General features: G+C 41.6%; 1 protein-coding gene across 3 annotated transcripts in view; it reads left to right on the top strand.

Moving 5' to 3' along the window:
* ARL6IP6 (ADP ribosylation factor like GTPase 6 interacting protein 6) overlaps nucleotides 1-20,340 on the top strand; it is a 61,424-nt gene extending 41,084 nt beyond the window's left edge. The window contains exons 5-6 of one of the 3 annotated variants that reach the window (XR_004969497.1): nucleotides 19,180-19,201; nucleotides 20,198-20,340. Coding sequence is in view for 2 of the 3 variants with exons in the window: in XM_036320323.1 (XP_036176216.1) it covers nucleotides 19,180-19,258; nucleotides 20,198-20,212 (94 nt within the window). In the remaining variant the exon portion in view is untranslated. Of the gene's footprint in view, nucleotides 1-19,179; nucleotides 19,259-20,197 lie in introns of all 3 variants that reach the window. The other 2 variants (XM_036320325.1, XM_036320323.1) reach the window with 2 other exon arrangements.
* The last annotated feature ends 648 nt before the right edge of the window (nucleotides 20,341-20,988 follow it).

The following is a 20,988-nucleotide window of genomic DNA, read 5'->3' as shown; positions in this document are numbered from 1 at the left end:
TTTATTGATTTCAGAGAGGAAGGGAGAGAGAGAAAGAAACATCATTGATGAGAGAGAATCATTAATCAGCTGCCTCCTGCACTCCCCACATTGGGGATTGAGCCCACAACCCAGGTATGTACCCCGACCAGGAATCGAACTGTGAGCTCTTGGTTCATAGGTCAACACTCAACCACTAAGCCACCAGGCAGTATGTTACCAGTTTTTGACTGCTCAACCCCGAAGTCTATCCTTTCTTTGGGAGACTTGTTATATGTTTCTGGGAAGCAAGGCTCTACATAGTAATAGGGCTAAGAGGTTAGATATTTCCTTTCTGCCAAACTCTTTGTTAATATGTAACCTTGGTGGGTGCTACATTTCAGCCCAAGTTTTGAGTTGTGAAGGAATGGCAATCACTGACAGAAAGCTTAGAATTCATTCATAGTAGTGCCATTCTGTGGCCATGGCAGTGGTTTCTAGTTCTGTTCTGCAGTGATTGATACAATACTAACGACTGTTTTGAAGCAAACCTTAGCTACAATCTCTGCTACAAAACTTTCTTGTCATTTTATGATCCTGGTTTTCTGGCCTTTCCTTCAATCCTGTGAGCTACTCCCTAGCCCAGTGATGGCGAACCTTTTGAGCTCGGCGTGTCAGCATTTTGAAAACCCTAACTTAACTCTGGTGCCATTTCACATATAGAAATTTTTTGATATTTGCAACCATAGTAAAACAAAGATTTATATTTTTTATATTTATATATTTAAATGCCATTTAACAAAGAAAAATCAACCAAAAAAATGAGTTCGTGTGTCACCTCTGACACGCGTGTCATAGGTTCGCCATCACTGCCCTAGCCTTATAATAAAAATATTTTCTTTTTAGCTAGCTAAAGTTAAATTTTGATGTTTAAAACCAAGAACCAAGAAGTCATCGTTTATCAACATTCCACCTCTACCTGTCCACAAACTTCTTGAAAAAAGTTTGTTCCACTGTTATTTCTGACTTATTTCTTTTACTAATTTGTAGAAAATAGCATATGCTATCTAGCCTTATTTCATAATAACCCATCTTCCTAAAGAGTCTTTTAGACTCTTTTTTAAATGTATCCAGTACCTAGGCTGAAGCTTATACTACACAGCAAGTGCTCAATATCTGTGTATAGAGTTACAAAGTGGTATAAGAAAAAAATGAAAAAGTAACTTTGGAAGAAATGACTTTAGATCTTGTGTATCTTATAAGTACATAAATAGGCAATAGTAACACTACGAACACATAAGCAAGTGTTTTTTGCGCTAGTACAAATATCTTTCATACAATACTAGATTTTTCCTTCAAAAATAAAAAAGGTAATAGGAATTGGTCATAAGTATAATTTAAAAAATACAATGTATCCCTGGATTTCCTTTACATCTGACCATTTGCAGTGCTACCAGACAGCAGATATGTGGTATAATTAAAGGGCAATCAGAATGTAATTTATTCAGATTTTCATAAATTAATACATTGGAACCAGCCTCCACGAGACAGTAATATTAAATATTGAGGCACTGGAATACAGACCTAAATTATACAAAAATACAGGTCACTTCTCTGAATAAAGAAGTATCTAGGAAAAACCAGTGCTTAGAATATTTTTACTTATAACCTTAAAAAATTGTGCACAAGAAAATGTCCAAATTTTACAGATGACACTAAGCTCTCCTGGATATTGGAATTTGGAAAACTCCACAAGAATATCACAGAACATATATAAGCAGAAAAATGACAAATGTTTGACAATGGATAACTGGTAACATTATGGGGGGCGGGGGGGGGCAAATGTATATGTAAGGAACCACCAGGAAAAGTGTTAAAAACAAATTGAAGTACATTCATTGAACTAAAGTTCTGGCCTCTGCTACTCAAAAAAGCATCAGGAATGTTTCAAATCCATGCTGAAAATATAGACCTAGAACTTGCAAGTAGTAGTTTTAGAAGAAATTCCTCAGTCCATTGCAGATTTATGGAGTTTCTACCTATAGATAGTGTGGGCTAAAAATCTAGATAGCTTGATAAAGGTTTATAAAACCATAAATAATGAATGCTGCAGTTTGTAAAGGTAGAATGCTTCAGAGATATAATTAATCTTGTGCAGGGGGGAATTCTGGCAAGGAACCATGTGTATGTGCTATTGCTAGCAGCCTGTTCTTTCCCATGAAACTTGGTAACTGTTTCCTTGCCACCTCCTCCAGCACTGGACTCCCTGTTCCTCCCTCTTTTCCCAGAAATCAACATTGTTTTACAATTGCTTACAGGGAACTAATGGGCTGAATTACTTTTCTTCTCTTTAGAGGCAATTACAAGATCAGCCCTCAGTGGCTTTGGATCACCTACAGAATGGAACTTGGATATTCAGTTAAATGTAATATGTAGGGAAAATATTAATTCCTAAGAGCAGTTCAAAATTAAAACTAAAATCCTGATCCCAAAAAACTTTTTAAATGCTGGCTTAGCTACTGAAAGTTTAGTTCCACTGTGTTTTAAACTACCATTTTAAATTCTGTCAGTATAACTTATATGTCAAAAAAATATGACTTTATATATCTGTATTTTAGCTAGATACTGAGAAAGTAATTACTACTTCTAGGCAATTTATAATTCCTAGTGCTTTATAATTCCTACAAATCTGCTTAAGGTAGAAGTCAGCATGCTGAATCTAAAAGAGTAATGAGAGTATAATTTTCCATTTTGCATTAAATACAACTAATGCTTGGACTGTTGGATGTTACAAGTTCCTATTGATATAAAATATAGAGTACTTGACATTTGTTCTGTATCAGTTTTTACATAAAATTGTACTTTCAAATTGAGCAAATTTTAATTGTATTCAGATTTGGAGAAACACAATGAGAATCAAAGTTGTAAGTATCGCCGAAACCGGTTTGGCTCAGTGGATAGAGCGTCGGCCTGCGGACTGAAGGGTCCCAGGTTTGATTCCGGTCAAGGGCATGTACCTGGGTTGCAGGCATATCCCCGGTGGGAGATGTGCGGGAGGCAGCTGATTGATGTTTCTCTCTCATCGATGTTTCTGGCTCTCTATCTCTCTCCCTTCCTCTCTGTAAAAAATCAATAAAATATATTTTTAAAAAAAAAGTTGTAAGTCTCATGTAGGTAACCAATAAGAAACATTTTATAAAATTGATAGAATAAAGTGTTATACATTAAAAAAACCTCAAAAGTGAATCTCAAAAGTTTTCTTAAACATGTTTTCTTTCTTGATAGAATACTTTTAGGGGGCTAAAGAGGTAACATGACTGAATCTCAGATCTATAAATCAAAAAACACTTCTAGCTAAAGTGCCCAACCATATTTAAGATCTTAACTTTGAAAACATAGCATAATCTAGATTTTTTTCCCCTCTACTATTACAAGATACCAGTAATTTATAAAAAAATATTAAAATATATCAAGACTTTTGGTGCAGGTACAAGAAATACATTGGGCTACTTTATTATATGGATGCTGTGAAATCTCAGAAACAAAGGCTGAAATACAAAGCCCTTCCTATCCGCCCTGATTAGTGTTTTTGCATGTATGAACCAGCTTGACAAGATAAATTCACTCTAATAATGTGATTTGTGGTGAATTCCTGTTTTTTCTTTCTTGAGTGGGAAGTGCTAGAATCTGAGTAGTTGAGGTCAGTCATCTAGGCACTGCATGCATACATAAGTGAACCCTAATAAAAACCCTGGACACCAAGGCTCAAGTAAGCTTCCCTGGTTGGCAACATTTCACATGTATTGTCACATGTGTTGTTGAGAGAATTAAGCATGTCCCCATGTGACTCCACTGTGGGGACATCTGAAAGCTCATGCCTGGTTTCTCGTGGACTTCACCCCTTATGCCTTTTCCCTTTATGGATTGCAGTCTGTATTCTTTCACTATAATAAACTGAACATAAGTCACCAAGCCTGACAGTGGTCTTGTACACAAATTAACTGAAAAATTGTCAAAAGATACAGTTCCTCTCCTTTTCCTGGGACCTATGTAACTGTTAAACCACCCTTCCCCAAATGACAAGCTCTGCTTGATCCATACACACCTGTCTACAGATCCTTAATGAGGATGCTAGCACTGAAAAGCGATTTAATCCATCCTTCTCATGCTATAGATGAAATTAAGGATGAGAAGAAAGTCTATTCCATGACCATTATGCCTCTCTGGGTGTCAGCTCAGATTGAGGTTAGATTAATTCTTCCTTTACATTCTCACCAGGAACCTAGGCAAGACTAAATCTCTGGCTATGTTATTGGCTAAGGACAGTTTGACATGTGCTGTTCTGTGGTAGCTCTGTGCTTCTCTCTCAGGACTCCTGGAGCCATGGAAGTGACCCTTAACCAGCATGCGAATAGAATATGTTAACTAGTGATTTATAGTGCAAAGTACTCTTTATAGTCTAAAAGTTCCCTGGGGTTATCCTGTATTAGCTTCTCTACATTGGTCACAGAAAATGTATACACTGGGAAAAAAATAAAGTAAAATGAATACACTGATATTTTTGTGTCTATTTTCCATTGTGTTTTGTGTGTGTGTGTGTGTGTGTGTGTGTGTGTGTGTGTGTGTTGTTTTCTTTTTTCTTTTCTACACTGATTGTTATATTTGGTCACATAGCTCAGTTTTTGCTCCTGATCGGTGTAAAAGACTTCAGTAAGTAGTATATTAGCATCCCCGGGCTGCTGTGATAGATTACCACAAATGTGATGGTTTACAACAGCAGGAATCTACCTCTCACAGTTCTGGAGGCCAGAAGTCCAGAAAGTCCTGGCAGGGCCACACTGCCTCCGAAGGCTCCTGGGGAGAACCCTTCCTTTCCCCCTCCAGCTTCTGGTAGTTTCTTGCATTCCTTGGCTTGTAGATGCATCACTTCAATCTCTTCTTCCTCTCTGTTTGTCTGTTAAAAGGGCATTTTCAGTGGATAGAGGGTCCACCCTAATCCAGTATGAGCTCATCTCAATCTTTACCTTAATTACATCTGCCAAGACTATACTTCCAAGTTAGGTTACATTCTGAGGTTCTGGGTGGATATGAATTTGGGAGGGTTGGGGCGGGGGGGGCGGGGGGGGGGGGAGATGCTATAACCCACTGTAGTTGGCTTCCCTGAGACTGAGATATCTCACACACATTTGGATGATTCACATTCTGAATGTGAGTATGTTTGTGACTGAGAGAGGACCCGAAATTGTGCCTGATATTTTGGTTGTTCCTAATGTTTTCCTTTTCTTTCTTGTTCCTGCTGCTGTGTTTGTTCTGCCTGTTATATTTTGTGAGTATTCCTCATTAGAGAGTCCCTTGAGTGCTTTCAATGTTCTTACCCAGTATAAATTGTTGTACTTTTGTTTTTATTACTTTTAGTGTTTTATTTTCCAGTGAAATCCCCTGTGTTTTGACTCTTTCCTATTTTGGTAGAAAAAGCATTAAAGCATTTGATTGAAGATTGTGAAACCTATAATCCTGGTCAGCCACACTGGACCATGTGAAATGCAGCAAATCATTTGAACCTCAGGTTTCTGAGCTAAGAAGAATACTAGTATATATAAGCCTAGATGATTTTTGAGATCTCATCCTGTGTCAGATTGGATCCTCTGAGAAGCAGATGACCAGGAGGAATTAGGGCAAGAAATTTATCGGGGGAAATATGTGTGAAAGATTAAAGGGTGAAGGAGCTGGAGTAAGTGGAGACAGTGACACTGAGCCCTGTGGAAAAGGGAAAGGAAGGAGGATTAGGTCACAAAAACCTCAGAGTGTAGCACAGCTCTGACAAAGTCCTGGGGACTCCCGGAACAAAGACTGCCCATTAGAATAGTCCTGCGTGGGCAGCGACGGCCTGGCTTTTGTACCTCACAGTGTCACTTGCCAGGAGCAGCACAGGAAGACGGTAGTCTCAGCATAGCCACTGCTGTGAATCCCAGAGTTAACTGGTGCAAATCAACTAACTAGAACTCTTACAGCAGGTTCTATTTTGAAGGAAGATCTGAATGCCGTAACTCTAGGACTGCCAAAACGCCAACATCTAAAATTCTGAGGTTATGACCAATATGGACTGCATGTTTTTGTCCCCCAAAATTTATATGCCCTAATTCCCAACATATTGGTATTAGCAAGTAGGGTCTTTGGGAGGTAATTAGGCTTAAATGAGGTCTTGAGGGTGTGCCCCCATAATGGATTATAGTCACTTAAATCCCACAAGCCAGGTTTAAGCTGTTGTGAGTGTCCCTGTTTGTTTCAACCTGCTTCTCACGTGTGATGCAGATTTAGTTTTCTTCTTCATGCTCCCTTTGTCCTCTCTGAAACTCCATCCACCCCTCCCTTCTCTTTACCAGCGATATGGCAGGCACCCCCTCAGCTCTTCCTCACAGGATCACTTCTCCACCTTGGCTGTACACTGGAGTCATCTGGGGACCTTCAGAAATGTTCAGTGCTTGGGGCATGCCCCAGGTCAAGGAAATCAGAATCTCTTGGGGGTGAAACCAGACATAAATGGGTTTTAAGTCTCTTCCAGGGACCCAGCGGTTAGCAGCCCTGTTGCAGAGCTTATAGCCCAGGGGAATGAAGAAACACAAGCTAAATTAATAAAACACCCCAGTGGCAGTATTTCAGAGAGAGGAAAGGAGAGAGAGGGATAGAAAAAGCGATAAGAATCATTGATTGGTTGCCTCTTGCACGCCCCACACTGGGGATGGAGCCCACAACCTGGGCATGTGCCTTGACCGGGAATCAAACCGTGACCTCCTGGTTCATAGGTCAACACTCAACCACTGAGCCATGCCAGCCAGGCAGCATTTCCCTTTTTAAGAGACACATAACTTTTTCTTATTTGCTTTTTGTATTAGATATAAGGGATATTAATCTTATTCAATAAGGGCAATATAAATTTATATAAACTGTCCCCTACCATTTGTCACTTCATAGTCTGCCATGCAACTCTTGTTTTCTTAACCCATTAAATTATTTCTATGGTTTTGTGTTTGAGGGGAAGTTATGTGTCAATAATAATGAAAAAAAACAACATGTTGCATCCTTTGAGGCAGTTGATTTCTGTAATGTTTTTGTGAGGTTGGGGGTCATGGGGAGGAGCTAAGTCAGAGTTGCTGTTCAGCATCACTGGACAGTTGTAGATGAGACCTGTTTGTTCGGTTTTATACTGTCCTGCACAAAATCACTGCTGTGCGAAAAGACACATATTCATTGCTCTTCATTTAGTAAAAAGGTATTTATTGTGGGCCTACTATGTCATGGAAACTGTGCTTTGGATCAGTGATATAAAGAGGAATGAAAGAGGTTGGATCTATCAATGTGGAAAAGGTTAATTTATGGGATATCCTTATAATGGATAACAGTCTAACTTTCAGAGATGAAGTTAGACAATACTCAAGAAGTTATTAATGATAATGCTGTTAGGTGTTGGTAGTTTAGTTATTTAAATATATTTTATTTTAAAATGGGGTGTGTGATAAGCATATTAAAAATTGTTAAAGAATTCATACAAAATGGGTTATCAGTGGGAGACTGTGTTGAAGCAAGCAGGAGTCTCTCATACTTTTATATTACTTATAATTCTTTTAAAGTACAGTAGACTTTTCAGTCACTGTAGGCATGAGGTTTTATGGTACTTTTTGAAATTAAAAAGATATCTATAAAAGAAGTCTTTTTCTTCAAGGAATTGAGAAATATTTTCAAACTGTTTTAAAAGGACTTTGCCAATAAATTCAAGTGTTTTTCTTGCCTTCCCAGTAATAAAGCTGAAACAATATAATGTAATAGCCCATGTCCTCTCCTGGTAACCCGGCTTTGTTTGAAATAGTTGCTCTGCATTTTAAAAAATGGTTACCTTCTGTATACACAAACATATGAAGCGACCTTGTAGCAATCAAAGAACGAATATTTCTCTTAGATCACCTGCTGAAAACTGATTCCAAAGACTGCAAACATCTCTTTAAAAGACACTATCAAGATTCCAGTGAGAAACAGAGCCAGTGGAAGATAAAAATAGAACCAGTAGGAGATGGATGGATAGATAGAGAGATACAGACCGATAGATAGATGCAGAGATACCTTTCATATATATATGGGGGGTGGGGGGGGGAGAGGGATCCAGAGAGCGATATGGATATTTATTGTAAGTAATTGACTTATACTACTGTGGAGGCTGACCAGGTAGGTTCAAATCTATAGGGCAGGCTCTCAGGAAGGGCAGGCTGTAAACTCTTGGGCAGGAGCTGATACTGTAGTCCATAAATGGAATTTATTTTTTCTCAGGGAAGCCTCTGATTACCCTTAATGCCTTTTGACTGATCGGATCAGGGCCACCCAGATTATTGTATGCTCTTCTTTACTTAAAGTCAACTAATTGTAGATATTAATCACATCTACAAAATACCTCAACAGCAATACCTAGATTAGTGTTTGATTAAATAACTGGGTATACTATAGCCTGGATAAGGTGGCACATTAAACTGACATCATGTCCACCCTTTGTCAATTTGCAACCAATACACATTTCCTTAAGTGATTCTTAATCTCCAACGTACATGTTTGGTCCATGTTTCAGTCAACCAAAGAAACTATCAGAGCTCTTTCTAACTTCCCAAACTAAATCATTGAGTCCAGAACCTCTGCTTAAGGGGCCCATATGAATAAATTTCATCTGACCTAACTTTACATTCCCTCTACCATTCTCCCACATGTTTGATCCTACTTCCCAGATTTCTCTCTTTATAAACTGGAAGATTCATGCACTCCTATTGCTGTGTAGAGAAGCTACTCTTGGGTTACATTTATTTTTCCTTTTTGGGGTGGGGTGGGGTGGGTTGCATTTATATCCTACCCTTTAGGGCTTGTTGGGACATAAGTCTAGTTTTAGGTCTAGAAGCAAAGGGAGTGGCAGTGGTAGGTCCTGAGGAGAATGAGCAGTGCCTTACAAAGAGAGGCCATTCGACATTTTTCAGGCAAAGCAGGGTGAACTTCCACAGGCAGGAGGGGAAAGACTGCTTATACTGGCAGAATTTATGGGTTCTATTTTTCTAGCTTTATTGGAATCTTCCAAATTGTCCTGATTCTAGTGATTAGGCTCCCATTCCTTCCCAATCAATGCCTTCACTTAAAGAGAAGACACCCAGTAAGGTTGGGGAATTCTATTTGCATTGTAATCCAGCCACTTGAGGGGTGAAATTCTGGATTTGGTTTTCAGACATTTTAGCTTTGCAGCTATAGGACGTAAAGGTTTCTTTGATGAAACAGAGACTCTTGGGTCATTTATGCAGAACTTGAGCTGGGAATTTGAAGGCCTGAGCTCATTCTTTTCTTTACTTTACCCTGCCTGGTGTTCCTCCATCCAGAAACCCTCTTCTTTCCTGTCTCTGGGAAATAAGCTTTCAGTCTCCAGCTCAGTTTGGGAGGTGTGTAATCTGGTTGTGTGATTGGAGCGGATTCTTAAAAGGATTCCTTTTTTTTTTTCTTTCCAGTTACATTTACATACTATTTTGTACCAGTTTCAGGGCTACAGCTTAGTGGTCAGACAGCCATACACCCTACAAAGTGCTCCCCCTGCTATCCCAAGCGCCCGCCTGGCACCATATAGAGTCACCACAACATCACTGACTGTATTCCCCAGGCTGTGCTTACATCCCTGTGTCTATTTTGTAACTACTCATTTGTACATTTAAAAAAGATAATCTTTTGGGTTTTAGTTTTACTTTGATCCTACCTTCAGAGGTTTCTGATGACCGCAATTCTAGGCTTTTGCTAGTTCTATGATATAAATCTTGTTGCCTCTCAGCTTTCTCCTGTTTCCCTAAAACTCAACTTTCTCTAGCATGCTAAGCTAATTACCACTTGTCCATCTGCTTCCCAATAGCCATAATTTTGTTGTTGCATCTCTCTTTTTGTTCTCATCTGGGTAAATACATAAAAAAACAAAACAAAAAACAAACAAACACACAAGAAAGGAAACAAAGAAAAACATCTTTTTACTATTATTTTAATGAGATTTTGGGAGATAACAAAGTAAATGCATTTTTTCAATCCATCATCTTTACCTAGAACCCATTGATACAATTTCGAAGGATGAGCTATCTTACATTCCTCAGGTAATCTCTGCTTGATCATGATTTTGCAGGATTTCTTAAATAATATTTAACTTGGTATATTTGCACCTCAGTTCACAACTAAGGCTCTCCTAAAAAAAATATTTTATTGTCCATGAATAGTTTTGCTTGTGGTGGCATTATAATCTCATAAAATGAGTTGAGGAACACCTGTTTTTATTCGAGTTTGTTTACAGTAGGAGTTATTCTTTCTTTGAAGGGTTGGTAAGAATTGATTGTTAAACCTTCCAGGTGTAGTGCCTATAATATCTATAATAATAAAAGTGCAATATGCTAATTAGACCAGATGGCCAAACAGCGGAACAACTGTCTGGACAATCTTCCAGATGAAGCCGGGGTGCGAGGGCTGAGCCCCTTGTACGAATTTCATGCATAGGGCCTCTGGTATTTTTTTAATCCTCACCAATTAAAAAAAAAGATTTTTAGAAAGAGAGGAAGGGAGAGAGGGAAACATAAATTGGTTGCCTTTTATACCGACAGGTAATTGAGCCCACAACCTTTTTAGTGCACGGGATGATGCTCCAACCAACTGAGTCACCCAGCAAGGGCCTGTTTCCTATTATTTGGGTTCAATGTATCACTTATGCCCAAAACTCTTGGTTGATATGAACTTTGATGTTTGTGGATTCAGTAATGACTCAAGGTTATTGGTCTCTTATACTTTATGGTTCCATTACTTTACAGTAATAAACCGTAAGTAAAACCATAGATATTGCGATCAATCAGACTCCAGAGTATATTTTAAGAACTTACATTGAAATTTTATTTATCTAATGGTGCTTGTATTACACAAAATAGCCCTAAAAATAATTAAATTACTAGATTTTAAAAAATAATTACATAGAATTTAACACTTCATTCTTTCTAGATGATTTCATACATGTGAGTTTTGTCTGCCCAGCTAAATTATAAGCAGATTAATTCTAAGGACCATGTTTTCTGCATCTTTGTATCCTTTGTAATGCTAAGAACTGTGCTGGGTAGTCAGATATAACGTGTAAATACTTTCGACTGATTTTAGCATATCTCCTTAATCTTTCCTAATGAATGAATGTGGGAAAATTCAGTTTGTCAAGGATTCTGGTTAGTTAAGCTCTGATAATTGATTAAACTTCTTTTAAAATTGTGTATTAAACATATAATAATGGGTTCAATTTCTTTTGAAATTGTTGCCCAGCTTTACATTAGATCCTCTTTTTATCATTTTGTCTTAATGACTAGCTTAGGCTATAAAAGTAATGACCCATTCATTTACTTAATCCCTCTCAATAATTGATGCAGTTCTTTGAATTCAGTGGTTCTGCTGGTGTGATTGATATTGACAGTAAATGTAGCTGAAATAAGTATATTAATCATTCAGGAGCCTTATTTTTCTGCTGCATTGTTGTAACCCCCATAATAAAATGGTTTGTGGGGAACCTTCTCAGTGGCCAGAGGTACCCAAACAGGTATGATCTGAATACTCTGCTCATTTCAACCAGACTATTTTCTTTCTTTAACTTACTGAGTTTCCCCATTAAGTGTTGTTTAAACAAAAGTTTTTTAGGCTAAACCAAATTTTGAAAACCACTGTCCACTGCATAAATCTGACCCAAGTCTTCTGAGGTCTCAATTGCATCATCATTCATTCATTCAACCATATATTTATTAACGTATTTAACAAATGTTTATTGAGCAAATGCATGTGCTAAGTATTAACTTAAACTCTGAAGAGAAGCCTCTCTTCTCAAGCTAGCTCTTCTGGATGCAATACTTTGTGCCTAGTGAGAGAAAATAAAGAGACAATTTGCAAGGTTTCTTTTTTATACTCTTATTCCAGCTTATCCAATTTTCTCTTCCATTGTTCTCAAAATAATTAAGTAAGTGAGAATAATTATGTTTGTACAAATTTGCAGTAATAATAAATGGCAAATAATGGTTAACATTCAGACTTTGGCTAAGAGATCAGAAAATGTCACTCTGAAATTGAGTTGACCTATAATTCTATCTTATCCAATTCTCTTGAGTCTAGCACCATGGTCGGTAAACTGCGGCTCGCGAGCCACATGCGGCTCTTTGGCACTTTGAGTGTGGCCACAAAGTTTCAATCACACTGTATGTGTGCGCCCGCACGTGGTATTTTGTGGAAGAGCCACACTCAAGGGGCCATAGTTTGCCGACCACTGGGCTAGCAGATACTAGGGCTTGTCATGTGGGGTCCAGAAGTTGCCAGCTAGTGAGTGCGACAGGACTTTCTCCCCTCTGGGTCCACTGAGAGCTCTGAGACCAGCATTGCACACTTCATGTTAAGATCCTAGATAGAGTTGGCCTTAGGGATCCTTGACCTTCAGGGGGAAAGCTAACTGATCATGATCCAGGAAATGGGGGAACTGAATTGTGGGATCAATTCTTGAGGTGGGAGAGTGGAGAATAGGGAGCAGAGTAGTTTTATCCTGATGCCTTGATGGAGGACTGACATCCTTCTTGTTGGCTCTACTGCCAGCACACAGGACCTTTCACCTCTTGTGACCATCCTCGCTTAAGATATTAGCCACACGGCCCTGACTGGTTTTCTCAGTGGATAGAGCATCGGCCTGCGGACTGAAGGGTCCCAGGTTCTATTCCGGTCAAAGGCATGTACCTTGGTTGCCGGCACATTCCCAGGACTGGGTGTGCAGGAGGCAGCTGATTGATGTTTCTCTCTCATCGATGTTTCCAACTCTCTATCCCTCTCCCTTCCTCTTTGTAAAAAATCAATAAAATATATATATTTTTAAAAAGATATTAGCCACACCAAAGTCCCCAAAGTCCCAATGGGCAGATGAAGAAAAGTTGCAGCATATCTAAGCAGGCCTAATAGTAGATAAACAAAGGGAACAATCAGAACAGGCCTCTAATGAAATGGAGATGTTGGATGAGAAAGAGAACAACTTAAACAGAAAAACAGAACACTTAAGGTTTCATTAAAGCATAGACTTCCTAGGAAAACACACACACACATAACTTCCAAATAAAAAAAAATAAATATGAGGTTTGTAGGACAGGGTGGCTATTTTTATAATCAGGAAAGAATGACACATCTATATTTTCATTTGAAAAAATACATTGAGCATCTACTATGTGTCTGGCACTCTGCTAGGTGCCGGAGATAAGAGGCAAAAAGAAAATCATGGCTTTGTCTTCCTAAAGCCAAAGACTTGAGAATGATAAAGGAAAGGCCATTTTGAAAAAAATAACATGGTATGATTAAAAATTAAAATAGAATAAAGCTCATTGAAAAAAAGGAAAATGAATGAGATTGTTCATTTCTTTGAAGTTACCTGACAGATGGTCTGTAAAATATGCCACTTATGCTGCCTAACAAGGACCTAGGGAGCCTTCAAAATCCCACCAAGAAGAATCAAGTTTAAATAATATAATATGGGTTGTGACACAATCAACTGTATTATGACCAAGGATATGTCATAATGAGAGTGCAGTGCGTTGACAGCAACTAACATTTTTTTGAATAGATGTACTGTGCCCTGTGCTAAGCACTATATTTATTCATTCATTCAGTTCTTATAAAGTGGCTTCTATATCTTCTCCATTTGATGTATAAAAAAACAAGAGGGGCAGAATGGTTATTTATTTGCCCATTTACAAAGCTAGTAAGTAGTTGATTCAAACATCGGTTTTACCTGACTGCAGTGAATTCTTTTCTACCCTATACCCCTCTAACCTGGAGTCTTGAGAGTCCAAGAAAACTTGTCCATTTTTGTGCTTCTAGTATAGTTCTGGGAGAAGAAAGATCTATTTGTGGTAATCAGTCCTGTTTCTTGAGAAAGAAGGATTTATTCCCTAAACCTACAAAGCAATTCATTAAGCAGATTACTTTTCTGAAACTATCCCTTTTGGACATTCTATTCTCTTTAATTCTGCACTCTCAATAAGTTGGTTTGTGATCTATAAGGTGTTTTGCTGAGTGAACCTGGGCCTTGTGGAATATGACTGCTGGCTTTTCTGATATGATTTGATATCCTCTTAACTATTTGTGCCTTCAAAATTTTGTTTCTCAGGCCTCATCAAAGTTCTGACCTCAAGAAGAGGAAGGTTTGTAGTAAAGGGATGTTTATATAGTACTGATTAAGGAATATATATATATATATATATATATATATATATTTAATTTTTTTATTACAGTTGATATTCGATGTTATATTAGTTTCAGGTATATAACATAATGGTCATCCCAGTGGTCAGCAAACTGCAGCTCATGAGCCACATGCCACTCTTTGGCCCCTTGAGTGTGGCTCTTCCACAAAATACCACATGCGGGTGTGCATGTACAGTGTGATTGAAACTTCGTCGCCCATGCGCAGAAGTCGGTATTTTGTGGAAGAGCCACACTCAAGGGGCCAAAGAGACGCACGTGACTTGTGAGCCGCAGTTTGCTGACCACTGGGTTATCTAATCTAATAATAGACAAACATGGTAATTGACCATACCTCTACTATGCATCCCATTGGCTAATCAGCAGGATATGCAAATTAACCCAACCAAGATGGTGGCCAGCAGCCATGCAGCTGAAGCGAACATGAGGCTTGCTTGCTCCAGTGATGGAGGAAGCCAAGGTTCCCTGCCTGCTGCAGCCCGGCTCTGAGCTCCACTCTAAGCAACAAAGTTGCAATTATAGAAGCTAAACAAACCCCAGATACCTGCTTTCAGCAGGCCCTGGCTTCGGAGCTCGAGCGGCAACAAATTTTTAATTATAGAAGGTAAATAAATCCCAGAATAAAAAAAAAAAAAAAAGAAGGAGAGGCTGGGAGCTTCCGTTGCTGGCTTGGCCAGCCTGAAAACAGCCCTCAGCCCCTCATCCAGACTGGTCAGGCACCCCATTGGGGACCCCCCACCCTAAAGGAGGTGCGGGCAGCCTGAAAATAGCCATCAGCCCCTCATCTAGGCTGGCCAGGAACCCCAGTGGGGACCCCCACCCTGAAGGGGGTGTGACCAGCTGCAAATAGCCATCAGCCCCCTCACCAAGGCTGGCCAGGCACCAAAGCGGGACCCTCACCCTGATCCGGATCACCCTTCAGGGCAAACCAGCTGGCCCCCACCCATGCACCAGGCCTCTATCCTATATAGTAAAAGGGTAATATGCAAACTAACCCTAACAGCAGAAAGACTGGGAATGACTGGTCACTATGACACACACTGACCAGCAGGGGGCAGATGCTCAATGCAGGAGCTGCCCTCTGGTGGTCAGTGCGCTCCCATATGGGGGAGCTCCGCTCAACCACAAGCCAGGCTGATGGCTGCCAGTACAGCGGTGGTGGTGGGAGCCTCTCCCGCCTCCTCAGCAGGGCTAAGGATGTCCAACTGCAGCTTAAGTCTGCTCCCCGCTGGCAAGTGGACATCCCCCGAGGGCTGCCAGGCTTCCAGAGGGATGTCTGATTGCCAGCTTAGGCCCAATCCCCCGAGGAGTAGGCCTAAGTCAGCAGGTGGTCATCCCCCAAGGGGTCCCAGACTGGGAGAGGGCGCAGGCCTGGCTGAGGGACCCCCCTGAGTGCACAAATTTTTGTGCACCGGGGCCTCTAGTCCTATATAATAAAAGCCTAATATGCTAAGTGTCTGGTGGGCCATTCAACAAATCAAAGCGTAATATGCTAATGATATGCTAAGGTCACTCAACCACTCGCTATGATGTGCACCTACCACCAGGGGGCAGACGCTCAGACTTGTAGGTTAGCTTGCTGCTGGAGTCCGGCTGATTGGGACTGAGTGAGATGGGCCAAACACACTCTGGAGCCCTCCCGTGGTCCCTCCCTGGCTGGCCAATCTCCCGCATCCCTCCCCAGCTCTGATCAGGCACCGGTGGGGTCCCTTGGCCTGGCCTGGGCCCTCTCGCAATCCAGGACACCTTGTGGGATGTCAGAGAGCCGGTTTCGGTCCAATCCCACAGGCCAGGCTGAGGGACCTCACTGGTGCACCAGGCCTCTAGTACATTTATATAACTTACAAGGTGAACCCCTTGATGAGTCTAGTACCTACCTGATGCCACACAGTTATAATATTATTGACTGTACTTTTTAACTAATTTGATTCATTCTATTAGATGAACACTATTATTAACCCCAATTTACACAGAAAGAAACTGAGGCCTGGAAAATGGCTTGCCCAAGATCACAGAACTAGCAAGGGGCAACACTGGGCTTTGGATCCAGACTGTCAGACGTTTACTTGTTTCACCACCGTAGTCTTCTTCTTTTCTGTCTTCCATTCCCTCAAGAACATCCAAACCTTCTGGCATCTGTCTGTCTCCTTTCTCCAGGGAATCCCCCAAATTTTCCTCAGGGAACTTCCTTTCTTTCTCTCCTATTGAACAGTGGAATCTCCTAATTCCCTAAGCATACACCTTAGCATCACTAAACTATTTCTTTCTCTGAGTGAACTTTCTACATTCTGTTTACTAACTAAAACAGATACAAAGAAAGGTCTCTGTTGCAGAAGAAGAATTGTAGCAGAAGAGGGCCCCAGAAGATGCGCCTCCCCCCCCCACCTCCTCCACCTAATATGCCTCTTTAAGATATGGCTTATTTATTTTGAGATAAAGGCCATTGAGAATCAGCAGGCTCAGGAAAACCTCTGAAAACAAGGAAATATACATTTATAAATGACGAGTAGCCCAGTGCACGAAGTTCGTGCACTGGGGTAGGGGGGGAAAGGGGCCCTTCAGTCTGGCCTTCACCCTCTCCAATCTGAGACCCCTCAGGGAATGTCCAACTACCTGTTTGTGCCCACACTTTTAACAAATAACAGCTCCATTGTTGCTTCTTTCTTATGCTTAAAACCATTGGAATTAGTAGGTATTCAAAGTGTGTATACATTTTGGGGGGACACCCTGTATATCTCTAGTCAGTGGAGAAAGAAACCAACAGCAGATTTGGAACCCCCAGACAAGGAACCTCGCTCACTCCCCACATGTCTCCCCACTTCACTTTCCACCTTCGTGGGCAGCAGGAGAATCATTTTCTCTCATTAATTTGGAAAAGCATGTCCTGTCACCCGCTGCCCGGCAGGAGTGTGCTAGGCCCCAAGCAAGTGAGGCTCAGTCAGGGCAGCCTTTGCTCATGGGTGCTGGTACCCAAAGTGCACATTCCTCCTCTACAGTCGCCCCAACTATACCACTGTTTCACTGAGAGAACGGAATTCCTCTCCACCTCTGGGTTCTTGATCTTGAAAGCTGACCGAAGGCACCTAAGCGAGGGCCGCCCGCGCACACCAGGTGCGTCTGTCTGCACCTGCTCCTGCCTCAGCACCTGCATTAACCCCCCAGAGGTGATCTCGTAGCTGCACTGGCCTCTGTGGAAACAGGGCATCACCACTCCGCCCTCTCACTGTCATCTCACAGGCGCCCACCCTCAGCACCCAGAACACCCAGACACTCTCCAAAGGCCGTGAGCGCTTCAGAGGGTATGTGTGCACATCCTGTGGGGGTGTTAGGCATGCCGGGTTGATGGAAGTGCGGTGGAGAGGTGGGGGGAACTTGTGCACACCTTGGTTTGCAACTGTTGCAGGCATGGGAGGGTGACAGTGTGCTGGGGGATGTTCGCATGCCAGGCGGGAATGTGCACACCGGAGGCCTCTGGCTTTTCATATCCGCAAACCCCCATGGTGCAGCCAGGAGGACGTCAGTCTGGCTCGCCATGGTGGCTGTCCCTGCAATCCTGCACCTTCTGGGCCAGGAGGTGGATCTTGCGCAGCCACTCCTGGGAGCTGATGGCCTGCAGGCACTACTTCAGCTCAGCCTGCAGGCTCTGCTTGGCGCGACTGCCATGTGGGGAGTACAGGCCGCCCTCTGCTGGCCTGCCTCCCCTGTCCAGAAGCTCTCTGCGCTGCTCACCTCCCCAGAATGACTGGGGCTGGGAGGAAGCCAGGCATCCTGCCCTGCCCAACCCCGGCCGATCTGCCACTGTGCGAGCTGCCGCTCCACTGGGAAGGGTCACGGATCTGGGTCCCGGGACTGTGGACAGCCTCAAGCACTGCCCCCCGCCTGGCAGGGTCACAGATCCGGTCCTGGACCGTGGACAGCCTTCAGTATGCAAATTAGCCACCATCTTGTTGCTTCAGGGTGGGGGTCCCCACTGGGGTGCCTGGCCAGCCTGGATGAGGGGATGATGGCTGTTTGCAGCTGGTCACACCCCCTTCAGGGTGGGGGTCCCCACTGGGGTGCCTGGCCAGTCTGGGTGAGGGGATGATGGCTGTTTTCAGGCTGGCGGGCAACTGAAGCTCCCAACCGCTCCTTTTTTTCTTTTTTCTTTTTAATTCTGGGATTTATTTACCTTGTATGGTTGTCACTGGAGTTGAGAGCCAGCTTTAGCTCTGAGGCTCGGCTCCAGTTCTGAGACCTCGGCTGCTGAAAGCAGGGATCTGGGTTTGTTTGGGTTCTATAATTGTAACACTGTTGCGATCCTGCTGGCTGAAGCCTGGCTGGCTGAAAGCAGGTTTCTGGAGTTTGTTTTAGTTCTATAATTGCAACATAGTTGCTTAGAGTTGCAAGCTCAGAGGCCGGCAGCGGCAGGTGGGGAACCTTGGCTTCCTCCTTCACTGGAGCAAGCAAGCCCCCTGTTCGCTTCAGCTGCCTGGCTGTGGCTATCTTAGTTGGCAGTTAATTTGCATATCGCCCTGATTAGCCAATGGGAAGTGTGTTGGAGGTATGGTTAATTATCATGTTTGTCTATTATTAGATAGGATTTTCATTTAGACAGCTCTCTCTCTCTTCCATATAGGGAAGAGTAGGACTCTTACCAACTCTTCTAAATGGAAAAGGCACAGATTTAAATCTGCACACTGAACCTCATTGAACAACTCTTGTTTACCATATGTTTCCTGGTCATCTTCCCAAAACTTGCCTCTTCTGCCCAGAAGCTCCAAACCCCTTTCTTTGTTGGTATTTAAAATCTAAGTTCTAAGAAGAGCCACTACTTTGGGTTAGTTGTTGCTGAGTGCTCCCATGTGTATGTGTGCAATGTACATATTAATAAACTTCTATTTGTTTTTCTCCTTTTAATCTGATTTTGGCCATTCTAATTTACAGGGCCCCAGCTGGAGAACCTAAGGTTGGTACAGGAAGATTTTTTTTCTGCCCTCAGATGAGGAAACTGATATTTGGGGAAGTAAGCAGACATCCCCAGGATCACATAACTTGGCAAAAGCCCAAAGCAGGACTAGAATCCATAACTCATCCACAATTCCATATGCCAAATGGAGCTCACTACTGTGAGCTAAGGTTTGGAGTTTTGGGGGGCTCCTAACCCCAGAGGAAGCAGCTGTATTTGTAGTTGAAGGGAGCAGAATATGTACTCCAAAATGTGACTCTAGGAGTTTAAGACATTCTACCCCCAAGCCACTTTGGTGTGTTGAACTGTAGGCACTTGAAAAACAGCAAATGTATGGAGAAGTTTTCTCCTAACTTCCCTTATCTGCCTAAGGACACATCCTCCAAAAGGAATTCATTTGCCATAAATCACTTCCCCAGAGTCTCATCAATCAGGGGGGGTTGACTCATCACAGGAGAGGATGTTAGAAGTTGACACCATGCCCAGACAAACTTTGTCACAAGCTATCATTTATTCTTCTAAGGGCCCATTCATCTTTCCATCTTTCCTAAAAATAATGGCCTCTTCCCTAAGAGGCCTACATCTCACTTCCCCCTTCCTTATTAAGATCGTGTTTAACCCTTATTCTAAAGGCACCTGGAAGAGTAACTCATTTTTCCTAGGGTATCTCCAATGTATACATGAGTATGCATGTTAATAGACTGTTTTTCTCTGGTTAATCTTTTATTACAGGGTTCTCAGTTGAGAACTCATACAGGGAGAAGGAAAATGATTTTTCTTCCTTTACATTGTCAAGCTCTTCAGAAAATGTCCAATCAATTTTCTGATAGGATAATTAATGGGAAGCAGCTGTCTCTTTTATTTAAAAAGTGGAATTTATGGCGATTAATATTTATGAAGCACTTTTTTAATGGAAGAAGCACTGTGATTATTCAACAGAGTGTAGAGTTATTGGAGAGTGAGATTAATCAATCTCTTGTAAATCTCTTTAAATAGGCAAAATGGATATGACAGAGGACCTGATCAAAAAGACATCCGGTGCCCATCAATGCGCACTGCCAGCCTTGCTGGTATTTCAGAAAAGCCTGCAGAGTATCACTCCTCCTGCGTGCCATCTCCTATGCAGCTTACCAATGGTGTGTAACCTTGGGAAGAATCATGGGCAGCTACTACCCACGCTTATTTAATCATCCTTTTTGGGAAGATGTCACATTACAAAAAAAAAAAAAAAAAAAATAGGCCTGCTCCCCAGAATAATGTAGGTTCTTACTGAAGATTTAATGGGAAATGGAGAAGAGAGTTTAGATTACATACATCAAAATAAACCTTAGGAAAATCTCTATATTACATCTCTGATCTATTCCCAAATGTTCTTTCTGGCTGGCAGTATCTTTATGTCCACACCCTAATCTCTCCTGCAGCCTCCAAAACCTCATCCATTTTCTGGAGCCCTTCTGCTTGGTCCATACCTCACTTTGCAAAATGAAACATGTTGGCCAACCAGCTCTTTGCCCTTAAGAAATCAATTCAGGCTAAGGTACTATAGTCTATTGTTATTCACGTCTGCCCTTGAGGCTTTAGTCCAGTACTCCCGGAAGCAAAGTATTAACACTCTAAAGGTATGTGGGTAAGGTGGGGAGGTAGGAGAAAGGCAATTCTGCTGTTCAAAGACACACGATTTTTTTCTTTTTCCTGTGTGTTGACATCTGGATTTGTCCTTCCATCTTTAGACTTAGCTGATATCCAATTAAACATAAGTCTGATTTGAGATAATAACATGAGGAAAT

The sequence above is a fragment of the Myotis myotis genome, unplaced genomic scaffold (genome assembly GCF_014108235.1).
Source record: "Myotis myotis isolate mMyoMyo1 unplaced genomic scaffold, mMyoMyo1.p scaffold_m19_p_8, whole genome shotgun sequence".
In the NCBI taxonomy this organism is placed as follows: Eukaryota; Metazoa; Chordata; class Mammalia; order Chiroptera; family Vespertilionidae; genus Myotis; species Myotis myotis.
Note: the sequence above shows the minus strand (reverse complement) of the source record. Positions and strands in the feature narration are given on the sequence as shown.